This window comes from Engraulis encrasicolus, chromosome 22, assembly GCF_034702125.1.
Source record: "Engraulis encrasicolus isolate BLACKSEA-1 chromosome 22, IST_EnEncr_1.0, whole genome shotgun sequence".
Lineage (NCBI taxonomy): Eukaryota > Metazoa > Chordata > Actinopteri > Clupeiformes > Engraulidae > Engraulis > Engraulis encrasicolus.
Window position 1 is genome coordinate 30,024,300 of NC_085878.1, and position 17,500 is coordinate 30,041,799.

Below are 17,500 nucleotides of genomic sequence, written 5' to 3' on the forward strand. Positions count from 1 at the left end.
GAATAACGACATCATGGCATTGGTTAACAGTCCATATCCAAGAATATTACAGTACATTACATTACACTTTGCTGACGCTTTTATCCAAAGTGACTTTATTTACAGGATATTGTGAGTGTGTGTGTGTATGTGTGTGTGTGTGTGTGTGTGTGTGTGTGTGTGTGTGTGTGTGTGTGTGTGTTTGTGTGTGTGTGTGTGTGTGTGTGTGTGTGTGTGTGTGTGTGTATGTGTGCGTGCGTGCGTGCGTGCGAACTGACCGAGCTGTGCAAAGTTGAAGCGGGTCCCGGAGGGTGAGGTGAGGCTGGAGCCGGTGGAGAAGGGGGAGTTGCTGGCCGAGTCCTGCAGGCCGCTGGTGGAGTGAGAACGCAGCCAATCACGTGCCTCCTCATGGCTACGCAGCTGAGACGAGGGCGTGTACCTGTCCAGGGTGAGGTGAAGACACACTTTACATTACACTTAGCTGATGCTTTTTATCCAAAGCGACTTACAGATATTTTAGGGTCAGGGTACTGGTTACAGGCCCTGGAGCAATGTGGGGTTAGGTGCCTTGCTCAAGGGCACTTCAGCCATGGATGACGGTGCTGGTAAGGGTGGGATTTGAACCTGCAACCCTCTGAACTTAAGTCCATTGCTCTATTGTGCCATGGCTGCCCCCACATGTTAGGAGTGGTCACTTATGGCGCATTCAGGCCGACTGAGAACCGTGCTGGTGCCTGTTCCCGCACCTTATCGCGAACAGGCCGGTGTGTTCACACCGCAGATCTTAGCGTTAGCGAACCAAAAAGTTGGTATGCAATGTAAACCAAAAAATGTTCTCAGCGAACCATGACGACAGAGTAGACATCAGCATGTTCATCTGGGAAATACACAGTCACGTGTGGAAAATGTTCAGAGCCCAGTATGAACACGGGTGTTTCGCAGGTAAGCATTTTAGTGCCGGGCGTAACTGCGAGCACCGGCACCGGAACCGTTCTGGTCGACCCGAAACAAGTGCGTCATCGTTCGATGGTCATCATATCACACAGCAAAGCAAATCACGATGGGTCACAAATCACTGCTTGAGACAGGATGGAGATGCATAAATGTAAAAATAAATGTGATTTTTTTTTAGTTATTCAATTTTATGCAGTTTTGTGCTCTGGAGTAGTGAAATAAATCCAAGAGCACAAATGAAACAATATTAACTTGAAAAATTACCAAAGAGTTTAGACATTTTAGATTTGTAATACGGCTTGTGTATTAGGCGTGAACAAAGATTGACAGAACACCAGGTTAATAATCAAGAGATCAGACGCAAGTACAAACAATAAGGGCAGTTAGCGATCAAAACAGAAATTAAAACCCCGGTCACAGCCACTGAAGCACACAGACAAGTCATCACAAGTGAACCTAAAGAGAAAAGTAGGATTTAACAACAGCAGCACCAACAAGAAACAAAAGAGACACCAAACAGAGGCCACACACATGTGCAAACATAAAATCAGCAGTGGTACAGCAGAGTGAGAGTGAGCACACACACGTGGTTGGTGGCATGCTCTCACAGGGGAAGCGCAACAGCAGCACTCAAGAGGCATCACTCAATTGACAAGAGCAGACTGTGTGTGTGTGTGCAGGTCAGAGGGCTGGGGAGTGGGGGAGAGGCTGTGAAGGGTAGAGGGAGGGGCAAAACGTGAATAAAACAAAGATAGAAATAAATAAATACAAAATAATAATAATGAATAAATACATAGAAGAAATAAATAAATAAAAAATAATACAAATAATAATAGTAGTAGTAAAGTAAGTTGTTGAAAGAAAGAAAGAAAGAAAGATAGAAAGAAAGAAAGAAAGAAAGAAAGAAAGAAAGAAAGAAAGAAAGAAAGAAAGAAAGAAAGAAAGACAGAAAGAAAGAAACAAGGAAAGAAAGAATGAAAGAAAGAAAGAATGAAATGAAATGATGGAATATACAGTCCCAAGAAAAAGTTTGTACACCCTTTGAAATTTCTTACATTTCTGTCAAAATTTATCATGAAACATGGTCTGATCTTCCCGGAAATCTCAAGAAGGAACAATCAGAGTCTGCTTTAATTAATTCCACCAAAACATTTACATGTTATCATATTTTTATAGGTCATAAGGCCATAACATTCACAGGAGAGCAGGGCATAAGTAAGTACACCCTTGCATTAAGTAGGTTTTAACCCTCAGTTAGTTGCAATATCATCAACCAGACTTGTCCTGTAGTTGCAGATCAGATTAACAAAACAATCTGTTTGTATCTTTTCTCCCTCTTCTTTAAAGAACTGCCTCTCATCAGCAAGGTTTGTGGGATGTCTGGAGTGCATAGCGATCTTGACTTCATGTCATATAATCTCAATTGTTTTTTGTCAGGGCTTTGACTGGGCTATTTCAGAATGTGTATTTCATTATTATGAAGCCATTCTAAAGTCGATTTGCTTCTAAAGTATGGGTTGTTGTCACATTTCAGGACCCATACTCTTGTGTGCTTCAACAGTGTGACAGACTTCCTCACGTTTTTTTCTGTAAAATATCACAATAAACTTGAGTTCATTGCTCCACTGATAATAGCAAACTGTTAAGGGCCTGAGGCAGCAAGGTAGCCGCATATAATGATGCTCCCGCCACCATACTCAGAAGAGGAGATGTAACCAAGAATAGCTTAAAATGGGATTCATTCTGCCAATCTAAAATTAATGAGGTTTCTGTCCAAAAAAATATTGCTGCACCTTTGAGGATTGCGAAAAAGCATTTATATGCTTCATAAAATTACTGCAAAATATTCTGTAGACCAACGTTGAAACCAAAGTTGAATTGTTCAGGGGAACACACAATGTCATGTTTGGAGGAGAACTGGAGAACCACACCTTCACAAAAACATCATCTCCACCTTTGAGTATGGTGGCGGCAGCATCATTATATGCGGCTACCTTGCTGCCTCAGGTCCTTTTCAGTTTGCTATAATCAGTGGAACAATGAACTCAGAAGTTTATTGAGATATTTTACAGAAAAAAAGTGAGGTAGTCTGTCACACAGTTGAAGCACACAAGAGGATAGGTGCTGAAATGTGACAACAACCCATACTTTAGAAGCAAATCGACTTTAGAATGGCTTCATAATAATGAAATACACATTCTGGAATAGCCCAGTCAAAGCCCTGACAAAAAACAATTGAGATTATATGGCATCAAGTCAAGATTGCTATGCACTCCAGACATCCCACAAACCTTGCTGACGAGAGGCAGTTTTCTAAAGAAGAGGGAGACCAGATACATCCAGATTGTTTTGTTAATCTGATCTGCAACTACAGGAAACATCTGGTTGAGGTTATTGCGACTAACTTAGGGTTAAAACCTATTGAATGCAAGGGTGTACTTACTTATGCCTTGCTGTCCTGTGAATGTTTACATCTTATGGCCAATGAAAATATGAAAACTTGTAAATGTTTGGGTTGAATTAGTTAAAGCAGACTCTGGTTGTTCCTTCTTGTGATTTCCGGGAATATCAGACCATGTTTTATGACCAATTTTGACAGAAAGGTAAGAAATTTCAAAGGGTGTACAAACTTTTTCCTGGGACTGTATACTGTATATACTTGTAAAAAGTAAGAAAAAAAACAAAGAGAAAAAAAGCCTACATAGCAAGAAAAAATGCAGGGTGTGCTGTGGGAGAGATGATGGAGGTGATGTGTGGGTGATGAGGCGGGAGAGAAGTGAGATGTAAGGGGAGCAAGGCTGTGATTCCTGGGTGATGAGGGGGGAGAGGAGTGAGGTGTAAGGGGAGCAAGGCTGCGGTTCCTGGTCTGAGCCCACCTGTACCGGAGGCCCTTCTTGGGAAGAGTGTTCCTATCACTGTTGGAGTCACTGTTGAGGGGGAGATGGTATGGCTCACTAACAATACCTTGGGATCTTTGTATTTAAACCTTCAAAGTCACAATTACAAATTCAGGGAAAATTAACATATTCAAACAGTCAGGCACACTCTCTCTTTCTCAAACAAACTTACACGTATATTGAAAGATTCTTTTTTTTTTCTTTCCTGGAATCAATCAACTATGTATCTACTGACTACATGTCCATATTTCTATAAAAATATTAAAATAAAGAAATGTAAGGTATATTCAGACATTTTCTTTTGATTGCACTTAATGCAAACTGTCCTTGAAAATGTACTTTTACCACTTTATTGTAAGCTAAAATCAATAGTTTGTGTAGCAAAACTAGTTGCTGGGCAGTAACATCCACTCACTGAGAGTAGATAGAACATAGAATCGATGCATCCACTAGAGGGCGACATTTGAACAGAAAGGAAAACCACATCGGCAACCAGCCGTCCAACTCTCGTTTTTTAGGGTTCATGTCTCATAAAGCGGAGGGTTATCCAAACACACACACACACACACACACACACACACACACACACACACACACACACACACACACACACACACACACACACACACACAAAACAAAGGCAGACAGAACGAAAGAAAGCCCACAAAGAAGCCACATAGTTTTAGTCACACAAAAGGCCAAAAGCAGCAGCTCCGTGCCACACAAACACACACAAAAAACCATTACCTCTCTTGTTTCCGTGGCAATGTGTTGCGGCTGAATTTGGGACTAGCAGAGGGGGAGGAGAGGGGACTGAGGGTTGGGAAAGGGGATAGTTCCGAAAACAGAGGAGTGGAGAAGAGGAGAAAAAGAGGGAACATACACAGAGGAGAAGAGAAAGTTTTGAGAGTGGTGAAGAGAAAGAGAGAAGAGAAGAGAAGAGAGGAAAAGGAGGGGTGAAACAAGAGGATACATTACAGAGTGAGCCGACACCTTTGGAGAACACCAACAGCTGAAGAGATTCTGATTGAACAAGCAATTTCCCAACAGCAGAAAAAACAAATGATGTTCCACTCTAATATCCAAGTCTAACCACGTATTCACATATCCATGAAAACACAGCCATAAAAAACAAACCTCCATTTCTAACAATCAAAAACCACACAAAACACAAATTAGAGTAGAGTAGAGTAGAGTAGAGTACACCTTCATTCCCCCTTTTGTGTTAAAGATGCAAGTAGAACAAAATAGAATTGACATTAGCCTCCATTCAAATATCCCTCCCTTGCCCCTCGCCCCATGTCCTCCCGTGCCCCCTGCGTGACCTCTCACCTCTCCGACATGCCCGTCTTGACGCTGCCTGTCCTGGCCAGGCTGGCGTGGCCGTCGTCCCCCCGGTGGTGTGGTGCAGTACTGCTGCCCAGGGACATCATGTCGATGGACTCGCTGCTGGTGTGCATGCTGGACACGGACGGGTAGCCCAGCGCCGAGGATGTGCTCATGTTGGTGCCCCAGGTGCCCGTGCCCGTGGAGTACATGGAGCCAGACCCGGGGCTGGAGGCCTGCTCGCTGCCCAGGGTGCCCGTGCCCAGCGTGCTGCCACCCGTGCTCATGGCTCGGCTGCAGCCGTACAGGGGGCTGCTGGCGCCGCTGCTGCCGGGGCCGGGGGCCGAGGCTTGCGTGGGGCCCCCCGAGGAGGGGGAGTCCAGGGGCCCCGAGCTGTGCGTGTGGCCCAGGGTGGCGTGGGGGTTGGAGATCACCACTGAGTTCTTCATGCTCTCGGCGGTGGTGACTGGGGCCTGCTTGCCGGCCTTGCCACCGAACAGCCTAAGAGGGACGAGACAAGTAAAGAGGACAGACTTAGGATTATCCCATGTCCACTGACATACTATAGGAGTGACAGGTCCGCTCACTTAAAATCATTTTTGCTTTCTTTTATTATTTCATGACTAGTTAGAATAAAGAATAAAAGTAATAAAAAACAACAAAACGTTTTTTTTATGTGTGCCGACCTCTCACTCCAAAAAACTACAGTCAGCCTTTGTCCTGCACCTTTTCCTGGGATGTGCACAATCTTCTCCTTCCACTGACCTACTATGTCATGTGCAAATCCTCCAATAAAACAAAGTATATTCCACCACATGGATGGACTCCAACCCATGGACAAACAGATACACCAAGCTGACAATGAAATATAGCCACTGATTGCGTCTAATGACAAGGTAAACGTCTTAAAGAAAGTACAATATTTGTAACTATAAGGAATAATACTTCTTCCCAGGGACAGATAAAGATACCTAAGACAGATATTAGGACAAAACTTGAAAGAGAGACAGCTATATTTAAATTTACATACTGTATGTTTAAACACTGGACAAAAAGATGGCAAGGCGGGGGTTCACAAGTGTCCACCGTGGATAAGCTGCTATGTAAAAACCTGTTCAAAATGTGTCTTGCGAGTTGCAACTGAGGATGACTTAAGAGCAGTGCTGAAGAGCTGCAGAGGGGCGATGAGATTTATGGCTGTGACATCTGGCCTTCGCATGGCCAAGTATCATGTTTTAGCACTCAGAAAACAAGCACAGGGGCCCATGCCGGCCCCACACGGGGCCCCACAAGCAAGCCTTCGCTCATCTCATCTCATCTCACTTCTCTTTCAGAAAGCACACTAAACTCGCAATTGTTTTCTACAAGGTCTTTGGGTGCAAACGAACAGCAACGTTCACATTCTGTAGAAAAGCCACGCTCTCGGGTGTGATTCCGGTATTTTTTTCTGGTGGGTTAGCATGACAGACGTTTTGGCCCAAGCCCTCATCAGCAGGAAATACAGGAATCACAGCCGAGAGTGCAGCTTTTCTACGGAATCACCTCATCTTACCTCACCACGTCATCTCTTCTCTTCACTTCTCTTCTCTTGCCTCAACTCGTGTGCCAAAGTCTGTGCTATATGTTTAATGTGTCATATAATGTACTGTATAGTATTATTTTTGTGCACATGTATTTATGTACTGTATGCTGCTGGATGCCTTCATTTCCTTTGGGATCAATAACATGTCTTGACTCCCTAACTCTCCACAGACACAGATCTTTATGGACAGACGAGACTGAACTAATTCTATTTATATAATTATTTATGTATTTATTTATTTATGTATTTATGTAAGCTACTGGATACCTGAATTTCCCCCTGGGGATTAATAAAGTTACTCTACTCTACTCTACTCTATTCTAATTATACATTATTTGTGTAATATATTTAGATTAAAACATGTACAGAGGGGGAAAATGTGTGTGAGCTTCTTTTGCTCTACTCTCTTTACTGTTAAAAAATACAATTTGATACAGAAACACTTTTCAGGAGTGCTTGAGTAATAGTGCACAGGTGGGTAGTGAAACCTGAACTGTCAGTCCGATCATGACCTCATCAAAGAGTGCCGTATAAACAACTACTTTAAAGTGGAGAAGTGGTGACGGAGCTTTAGGAAAACATCTCTTTTCTTGTCTTCCTTTATTTCATCTGTTGTTCCATCTCTCATCCGTGACTAAAATGGCTATAGTACCATGAGGGCTCTCTCTCTCTCTCTCTCTCTCTCTCTCTCTCTCTCTCTCTCTCTCTCTCTCTCTCTCTCTCTCTCTCTCTCTCTCTCTCTCTCTCTCTCTCTCTCTCTCTCTCTCTCTCTCTATGGGTGTGTACTAGAGCGTGGCTCGGGCCGGTTTTTTCTGTCCGAGCCCGGCCCTCAGCCGACAGAAAAGTGATCAACCCCGACCCGAGCCCGAGACTAATTAAAATGTTTGTGTCCGAACCCGTCCGAAGCCCGAGACCACTGTAACAGAACCTGTGCGCAAGCAATATTTTCTATGTGGCCTCCTTCATACTCAAAATAGCACGTGATAAATATCCAGGATAGGCAACTAGGATGAGGCAATTTGCTGTAGCCTAATTTAGTTACGCACGCATAGTAAGTATAAACACACGCATACATGTGACAGCGCACCTTATGTTTCTTTCGGTTAGACCAGAGATGTTGGGGGCTGTGATCAAATGCATGGGAGGGGCGTGAGAGGATAAGAAAGGCGAAAACTAACGAATACGGTTTGGATGCAGTCAGCACGGCTATGGACGCATTTGTTACGTTACTGTTAGTGCAAATAAATCCCCGCGAGCCGGTGAAGATGCCACTCCTTTAGTTAAGAAGGATGGGCTATAAGTTCACCCCGAAGAACAGTAGCCTGTTCGGCCCTCCAAGAGAATGTCTTTTCCCCTGATGTCCATGCGGTCAATATAAAATCAGGAAAGGTTGCACGCGCATAGTTACAACTGTAGGCTACAGTAAAAGTGACAAGAATTAAGAACCTACGTGAAGGACATGACAATGTCACAGCGGACAAAGTAGTAACAGGAAACCTCTTCGCCCCTACCTTAGGCAACTCCACGTAGCGTGTGCGTCTTCTTTAATCCATATTATGCTCCTTGCTACCCCTTGCTGGAAATGTAATCCTTGGCGAGCAATGCAGTGACAAACTTCGTCATTTTATGTTCAACATTTAAGACAGCACCGAAGGCATGCTAAAACATGGCCTACACCAAAATACCACGCGTTCACTGACAACTGTATTTGGCGCTTATTAAGAAAGCAAGTTGACTCGGCATTCCTGCTCGGCTGACTGGGAGTGAGCGTCCATGTTGCCACTGGTAACTGGCGCGTGCATACAGCCAATAGCCTAATAATCACTCGCACGAGTAGCCTACCAACATTTTCATTTATGCATATTCAATTACTTATTTTTTTAATCACAAAACTGCCGTTTGCATGAACTGAAACGTTTCCTCTGATTGCTTACAATTTTCACAATGTCTGTTTGGTTCAAGCCCGAGCCCGACCCGAGTCCGACAGATATTCTATTTTTTTTGTCCGAGTCCGGCCCGGCCCGTCGGGTTCCGACCCGGCCCTTCGGGCTTCGGTCGGGTTGCCATGCTCTGGTGTGTACATAAGTGTGAAATAACATGTTGTTATAAGACACACATATAGGGTAAGTGTACAGCATCAACTTTCACTTCTAATTTTAGACATCAAAATATGTAGATTGATTACGAATACAGATGCCAAGTACTACATAGATGCACAGATATGTGCAGTGTGTCACACACGCACTCACACACACACACACACACTCAACACTTAAGTACATACACTATTTGGACTTGAATTCAGCATGAGTGGGTAATTTGATAGCGTTACGAAATAATAAAATATGTGATATAGGAATAAAAAATATCAAAACCATATACACTCATATCAATTCATTAAAGTAGGCCTATGTACTGTTAGTATGTGTGTGTGTGTGTGTGTGTGTGTGTGTGTGTGTGTGTGTGTGTGTGTGTGTGTGTGTGTGTGTGTGTGTGTGTGGGTGTGTGTGTGTGTGTGTGTGCGTGTGTGTGTGTGTGTATGTGTGTTTGTGTGTGTGCACATGTATATGCCTGAGTGTGTGTCTGTCTGTGTGTGTGTGTGTGTGTGTGTGTGTGTGTGTGTGTGCACATGTACATGCCTGTGTGTGTGTGCGGACTGTGTGTGTGTGTGTGTGTTTGTGTGTGTGCACATGTACATGCCTGTGTGTGTGTGCGGACTGTGTGTGTGTGTGCATACACCTACCTGCGCAGCGTTGGCGAGGACACCTCAGCGTACTTGCTGCCCTGTTGCCTGGAGGTCTGTGGGATGGTGGAGGCACCGCCTCCCCTTAGGGGATCCGGCATGTCCGTCGCCCCCTTCTCCCGATCCGTCTGGTTGGACGGCAGGGTGCTGCTGCTACCCTTGGGCACGGAGCTGGTTGTAGCGGCAGCAGGCATGGCGTTGTTGGTGCTGTTAGGGGCAGCCATAGCAGCAGTGGCGGTGGTGGTTGCAGCGTTGGGATGTGTGTGTGACAGTGTGTGTGTGTTGTGGTGCGCGGGGCTGGTGAGAGCCGACAGGCCTGGCGCCCGGCCGCTCAAGCCGGACTCGATGCTGCTGGTGGAGGATCGATTGCCGTTCCTGGCCGCGGCTCCGGCGCGAGAGGGACGCGGAAGGCTGCGGTACTGCAGCGTAGACCGTGCGGCCGAGGACAGATAGCCATCCTCCTGGGGACCTCCCCCTGACGCATCAGCGCCGCCCTTCAGCATGGACCCCCCGCGGCCCCCCGCCTTGGGGATCTTACCCAGGGTGGCCGAGCCGCTGGTGATGGTGGCTCCGCTGGCCGTCACCATGGTGATGCTACCGGTGGTTACCATAGCGCCGGAGCCACCGGCCTTCTTGAAGCCAAAGGTGCTGGTGGGGATGCGTGCGTTGGCAGATGAGGAGGAGGAGGATGAGGGTTTTCTCAGGCCCTCGTCACCGCTGCTGCGCCCGGCGTCGGAGGGCGATCGCTGGATGCCGGTGGAGTGTGTAGGCAGGCAGCTCTTCTCTGACACCTTAGCGTCATCTGTTTTACCTAGGGAGATGACATTATGGCCTCAACTCAGATTTGCCATTACATTGTGCGGCTATTACATTTGTTGGACTCAACTCAGATGTCCTATTCTAAATCAACCTGAAGTATAGAATATGTACTGTGTGAGAAATATGTAATGTAGTATAAGCAATTCAGTAATGAGTCGGGTGTTGAGATACATTTGGAAGCAAATAATGTGCTTTGTATGAAAGTTGTTCATTTAATAGGACACTTGCTAAAGATAACACTGTATCCATACATAGCAGTGCAGAGACTGATGGAGATCCTCTCTCTCTCTCTCTCTCTCTCTCTCTCTCTCTATCTCTCTCACCAGTGCTGTGTGTCTTCATCGTGCCCACTGCTGTGTTGCCGCTGATGCTCTTGGTGCGTGGCGAGGTCACCCCGACCTGTGCCGTCATGCCCCTGCGCCAGGAGCCCGTCTGCGAGATGGCGGGGATCTTGCGGCCTGAGCTGCCCTTGTCCGACTCGTCCGAGACGTCCGAGGGGTTCCGCCGCCACTTGGAGCCCGCCTCCATCTTCACGCCGCTGTCCGAGCCCCCGTCCGAACGCCGCACCTCGTCGCTGGAGCGGGCAGAGGAGGAGTGCGTGTGGCGCTCCACCGCCGAGTGCTTCTCCGCGTCCGTCTGGGGCTGAGAGAGGAGGAGGAGGAGGAGGAGGAGGAGAGAAGAGGGGGAGGAGGAGGAGTAGGGAGAGAAAGAGGAGAGGAGGAGGAGGTGAGGAGGTTGAGGAAGGGGAGGAGAGGAGAGAAGTGAAGAGGAGAGGAGGAGGGAGGGATAGAGGTGGAGGAGGAGATAGATGAGAGTAGAGGATATGGAGAAGAAGGAGGAGGAGAGGAGAGGAGAGGAGAGGAGAGGAGAGGAGAGGAGAGGAGAGGAGTGAAGTGAACAGAGGAGGAGGACAAGACAGAGACAGAGGAGAGGATGGGAGATGGAAACGAGGAGGAAGAGGAGGAAGAGCAGAACAAAATCAGAAAAAAGCTTTCATCACATCTCACATATCACTGATCTGATCTCCTCTTATCCTCCATATGTACAGCCTCTTCAATATGTGCATGAATCTCTTGCACTGTTCTCATGAATTTCGGCGTTCTCACGGAAAAAAAATGCAGTTGCTTGGATAAAATTTTTTGGATAACATGACTTCAGTAAATGAGATTTTTTTATCTGCATACTTATCAGCCAAGGGCGGTTTGTAATGACGAAACCTTTCATCACTACCAAACCAGACAAGGAAACAAGGTCTCAGGTGCATGAATCATCTCTGATTATCCAGAGATACATTGGAGCCAGGGCTCTAAATCAACACCAACCAACGGGCCAACTGCTGATAAAATTCCAGTTTGGCTGGTAGAAAAGACCAAGTTACTACTGGCCACTTGACCCATTAGTGAGTGTGTGTTTGGCTAGTAAGATTAGCATCTACTGGTCGTTTTGGCAGGTGAAGAAAAAGTTAATTTAGGGCCCTGATTGGAGCTATACCTACGTATGTACTGTACCATAGGATGGTATACTCAACAGTAGCGCTGGGCAATATGACGATATACCGGTATATCGTTATCGTGATATAAAAGTGTATATCGTGACCTTTCTCCTATATCGTTTATATCGTGATAGTAATTTTATCAATTTTATACAATTGAATATAATTTAATTACATTTCATGTGGTCACAATACACACATTAAGTTAATGTAACTGTAAAAATAAGAATAAAAAGATCCATTTTAAAGAAAGGTTGTTTTGCTACATGAAAAAATAAAGAGCAAATAAAGAGAATAACTGACAACGTATGTAATTGTGCTTATCGTGATATATATCGTTATCGTGATATAAAGTAATCTATGTCGTGATATTGTTTTTTTCCATATCGCCCATCCCTACTCAACAGTCACTTTGAGACAGCTAAGCTCGGTTCACAACATGTTGCTTTTCTGGTACTGACAGACTGCACAGTATGCTTTCTAGAAGGCAGGTAATTTCACAGTCATGGGTGTCTGAGTTAGAGCAGTGATGCACAAGCTCCTCTGGGCAGGTTTACTTAGTTTATCACCCAACCCCACACCACCCTTAAGGTGATAATTACAACCACTAAAATGGCTGAGAGGTCCTTCTGTTACTACTGGAAACCAAACCCCTGAGGTGTGTGTGTGTGTGTGTGTGTGTGTGTGTGTGTGTGTGTGTGTGTGTGTGTGTGTGTGTGTGTGTGTGTGTGTGTGTGTGTGTGTGTGTGTGTGTGTGTGTTTGTGTGTGTGTGTGTGCGTGTGCGTGTGCGTGTGTGCATGGGGGCGTGCGAGAGTGTGTGTGTGTGTGTGTGTCTGTGTGTGTGTGTGTGTGTGTATGTGTGCGTGTGTGCATGTGTGTGTGTGTGTGTGTGTGCATGCGTGTGTGTGTCCATGTCTACGGTTTTTGTGTCTACATGTGTGAGAGAAAGGCACTTAGTTAACCTATGAGGGCTTCCTTTGGTGTGCAATAAGGTCACAAGTGGGGTCTTTGTCTGCTGGTGTCTTTGTTGCCCTGGAGCAGAGCACAGCCTGGGGTGCGGCCCTCTCAGGAGAGAGAGAATGCTGCATTATGGGCCAGGAGGGGATTGTGTGTGCGTGTGTGTGCGTGTGCGTGTGCGTGTGTGTGTGTGTATGCATGTTGTGTGCGTGCGTGCGTGCGTGCATGCGTGCGTGCGTGTGTGTTTGTGTGTAAGTGGTGGGGCGGTGGCCTGGGAAACCTGGGGAACCCAAATGGCCCCGGTGACACTGCTGGTCCACTCCTCCACTCCACTCCGCCTTGCTCAAGCCAGGAGCAGACAGCCGATACCTCCGCCGTGTTTTCTTTTGGCGGCTACTTTTGAATTGGAATTTAATGTCTTGAACCCTGTTCAAACATTTAGACAGTTTAGGCTGCAGAGTTTACTGAGTTTACTTTACCCCTGGACACCCTTCCGGACTTTTTCAACCACCACAGGAATGTGAGAGAATGGTAAACATACATACACATTGTAAAGATGTGGGGGGGGGTTGGAGAGAGAGAGAGAGAGAGAGAGAGAGAGAGAGAGAGAGAGAGAGAGAGTAGGAGAACAGCAGTAGTGTGAGGAATAAAGAGAGGAGAAGGAGAGATGCACCATCAACTAAAGTAGTGGTTCTCAACCTAGGGTGCCTGAACCCCCTGGGGGTGCACCAGAAATTTGAAGGGGTGCACGGAATTTTGTTTGTCTTGAGGTTGTGACCAAAATTCTGCTAGCAAACATTATAATTAGGTCAAAAATTAAAACATATTTTGGTCCCCATGTAAAGTCATTAAGGTACTGATCAATGTCTCGAGCAAGAACCATTGTAATTAATCACTTAGATCGTTTTTTGGTGCGTATACAGGTGTATAAGTTTGGGTTGGGGGTGTGCGGCTTTGTCTCGGGCACCAGTAAAGGGGTGCTTTAAGAAAAACAGGTTAAGAACCACTGTTCTAAAGTAGGATATTAAGGGGTCTGTACACACAGACCAATACAGGACCAGGGGGTTTAGAGAGCACCTTTGTTTGAATGACAAATGACCCAACCATAAAACAGAGTATATTAGTGAGGGGGGAGGTAGGGAGGAGGGGGTCGTTGGACCATAACAGAATCCCTCCAATTAAGCCGTCACCATGGAAACAAGGCACCAGCCACCCACCCCCAGCAAACAACTACTAATGTTATGTCTGAAGATTCTTGATTGCCAAGGTTGTGTTACACAGACGTCTATAACGGTGAGCAGGGAGACAAGGGGAGGATATCTCAATGAAATCACATTTCATGAAGTGGTTCGAAGAACTTTTGCTCCCCCCTGTCTTCAGTTGCAGTATGTGGGGATTTTTTTTTTTTTAAACCTGATTCCCATCCGATGAAATCTCGCCTCTGGCAGGGCATTCCGTCAGGCTGCGTTAGGATGTGAGACACTCTCTCATTACCCATAAAAATGTACACATATGAAACCCAAAACAGGCATTGTTACACCTGAGTCCTTATTTTCCCTCTACAGTGCATTCCCTTGCTGCCATTGAGATGAGATTGTGTGTGTGTGTGTGTGTGTGTGTGTGTGTGTGTGTGTGTGTGTGTGTGTGTGTGTGTGTGTGTGTGTGTGTGTGTGTGTGTGTGTGTGTGTGTGTGTGTGTGTGTGTGTGTGTGTGTGTGTGTGTGTGTGTGTGTGTGTGTGTGTGTGTGTGTGTGTACGTGTGTCAGTTCCCTGTCTGCTGCTGAGCAGGAAAACTCTGAATCGAGTACCAGGTTTACAGTCTGATGCATCATAAGATGAAGCTAAAAATCAGTAGCAGGCCTAGGTCAGGGGATTATTTTATCAAAATTGGCAAATGTCAGACAGAAGGACCAGTATTGATGGTGTCATGTTGCTTCACAAGTCTACACAATCTCTACAAAAGTACAATTAAACAAATTTGGCAAGCAGAGTGGACAGCCACCTGATGAAGGTCTAGGACCGAAATGTTGTATATTAAAGAAAACGGTAAAATGGTCAGTGTGCGGGAATTTTTTCTTATTGTCTGATGAGTGACCCATGGGCCATCTCCGATGCAGCTGACAGCTGAGAGTGCAAAAAAATACAAGTTTAACGGCTTCGGCTTTATGCTCCTAAAACAAGTCCGACAGGCGGACAAAAATGCGTCCAAAATCACAAATATGAAGAGAGTAACGTGGAAAATGGCGGCGAAGATCGTGTTTTGGCTGATTTAAAGTTTCATACCTCTATAGGACGCATCTAAAAAAAAGTAGCAGTGCAGGCGTCCCTCTTACCTGTGTGCTCAGGGCTTTGCGTGTGGCGGCCGGCGTGTTGGCGTAGGAGCTGATGGAGGAGCTGGTGTTGATGTCATCGGTGTCGATAGTGTCACTGATCCCACTGCTCACCGAGCTGCTGTCGTCCCAGCTATCGGGAGGAGAGAAAGAAAGGGAGAAAAAAAGAAAAGAAAAACTCGTGTTAACTTCATGGCCAAACTCGTGAAAAAGAGTCATCCCGACGGAATGCAACAGTCAACACGATGGTGTCGCTAATCCTGCTGCTCACCGAGATGCTGTCGTCCCAACTACCAGGACGAAAGGGAAAAACAGAAAATGAAAAAGACGTGTTTACAGCCAAAACGTTACAGCCAACGTGTGAAACACTCATTCAGTCATTCTCTGAGTCTATTACACAGCAGTAAACCAACGGACGCTGGGTTGAAGCACACTGACTGACGCCGTGGGCTTTATGCTCCTAAAAACCCATAAAGTAGCAACACAATAGCACCGATGGCCACACTCGACTCCACGCCCATTATTCAGCCATTCTCTGCCCATATTTAACAACCTGCACATGACTGCAAGCATGAAAAAGAAGAATGGCCTTCGGTGCCATCCCATCACTCTGGTATGCTAGTGGTAATATATGGTTGCTAATGGCGATGGCATGCTGTGAAACAGAAGGCCGAGAGTACTTGACTCTGGCCTCAGATCAGAGCAAGGTGTCAGAGAGGGCAAAGACTGATGAGGTCTGGGTGTAATGAAGAGAAATTGTTGTTTTTGTGATCCATCATACGTTTCTATGGGTTCAAGGGCGGCGAAAGATGTTCAGGGCAACATCATCCTTTAAACAAGCATGTGGACACACATACTGTACATGGGCATGCGTATGCACACACAAGCACACAAACGCACACGCACACTCACACACACAACCTCATACACACAACCTCATACACACACACACACACACACACACACACACACACACACACACACACACACACACACACACACACACACACACACACACACACACACACACACACACACACACACACACACTGGCTGAGACATGGGACAAATGGGCCGCATTAGCAAAGACACTGATGTTCAATCATGTTAATCCATGGTGACTGTGGTGCAGCAGGAAGGGGGATCTTGTATGTTATATGTCCAATACATCCATCATTCAGGCCATCCAAGGGGACACACAAAAACCAATGGAAACATGATTTACAGAAGATAGATAGACAACAAGCATTACACCCAGAGACAGTAGGAGAAATGAGAGATGAGACTAGGAATTAAACAGATAGAGCGATGACGGTTGGAGAAATACAGAGAAAAAGATGGATGAACACTAGGGCTGTCTTAAACGATTATTTTTAATCTATCAACTGTTTTTTTTTCGAATAGTTGATTAGTCAAACGATTAATTTTTCAAGTACTCTAGCACCTTATTGGGAAATTGGGAAAAAAAATAAAGAGACCGTTAAAATTAGGTCCCTGAGCTCACAATGAGCTTTAAATCATGATAGTAGCTTATTTACGGCAAGATAAAACGTCCAATTCATACATTCTGGGCAATTTTAGGTTTTAATAAAGCATTAGTAAAGTAAGTAAAAAAGCATTGAATTAAATGAAATGATTAGTCGACTACGAAAATTCCTGTCGACTAATTTTTATAGTCGATTAGTCGATTAATCCTCCCAGCCCTAATGAACACATATGGTGTAGACCAGTGTTTCTCAACCTTTTTTTAGGTGAGCCACCCTTTCAATTCATGAAACATTTCAAGGCATCCCAAACCAACAAGCCGTAACATGGCATCGCATCCGATACCACACAAGCTTAGAAAAGGAACACATTTGTACATGTCACACAACCAACGTTCGAAGTTGCAGCTGACTGGGGCGACCTATATTTACTTTATTGTGCGTAAATGGCAGATGAAAGATTCCACTTACTAGCATTAACTTACCAATTTAGACAAATATGTATTATATTACATCATTTTTCTATCAGCCACGTTTCCGCGGCACCCCTGAGGGGGGCCCGCGGCACCCCAAGGTGCCCCGGCACCCCTGTTGAGAAACACTGGTATAGACATACAGCAAAAGAAGAAGACGGATGAAATGTTTTGGAGTCCTCAGTATCGGTTGCCCCTCCCAGTGATCTGTGACCCTTACATTGCATTATACAGGCACACACATCATTCAAAAGTGACGTCTTCTCCACCACTGGGGGATAAACTACATCTTGTGTTTAATAGCAGGCCTACTAACATTAATGGGTCAAACGTCAGTTGGCGCAATGGCGTCTAATGGCCATAAATTAATTAGTAATTTGTGGTTGATATGCTGCAACAAATATGCGTCTTAGATAGTCCACTAAGAAGAAAGAAAGACACAAACAAAAAAATCCATACAATAG

At 45.4% G+C, this 17,500-nt stretch overlaps 1 protein-coding gene across 9 annotated transcripts in view; it reads right to left on the bottom strand.

Annotated features, from left to right (window-relative positions):
* nav2a (neuron navigator 2a) overlaps positions 1–17,500 on the bottom strand; it is a 197,348-nt gene that overhangs the window by 32,471 nt on the left and 147,377 nt on the right. For 5 of the 9 annotated variants that reach the window (XM_063188204.1, XM_063188201.1, XM_063188202.1 and 2 more), the window contains 7 exons: positions 15,083–15,212; positions 10,624–10,942; positions 9,482–10,292; positions 5,163–5,657; positions 4,578–4,643; positions 3,810–3,860; positions 258–418 (listed from right to left, as the gene is read on the bottom strand). In XM_063188204.1, the coding sequence (XP_063044274.1) occupies positions 258–418; positions 3,810–3,860; positions 4,578–4,643; positions 5,163–5,657; positions 9,482–10,292; positions 10,624–10,942; positions 15,083–15,212 (2,033 nt within the window). The remainder of the gene's footprint in view (positions 1–257; positions 419–3,809; positions 3,861–4,577; positions 4,644–5,162; positions 5,658–9,481; positions 10,293–10,623; positions 10,943–15,082; positions 15,213–17,500) is intronic. The other 4 variants (XM_063188208.1, XM_063188203.1, XM_063188205.1 and 1 more) reach the window with 3 other exon arrangements.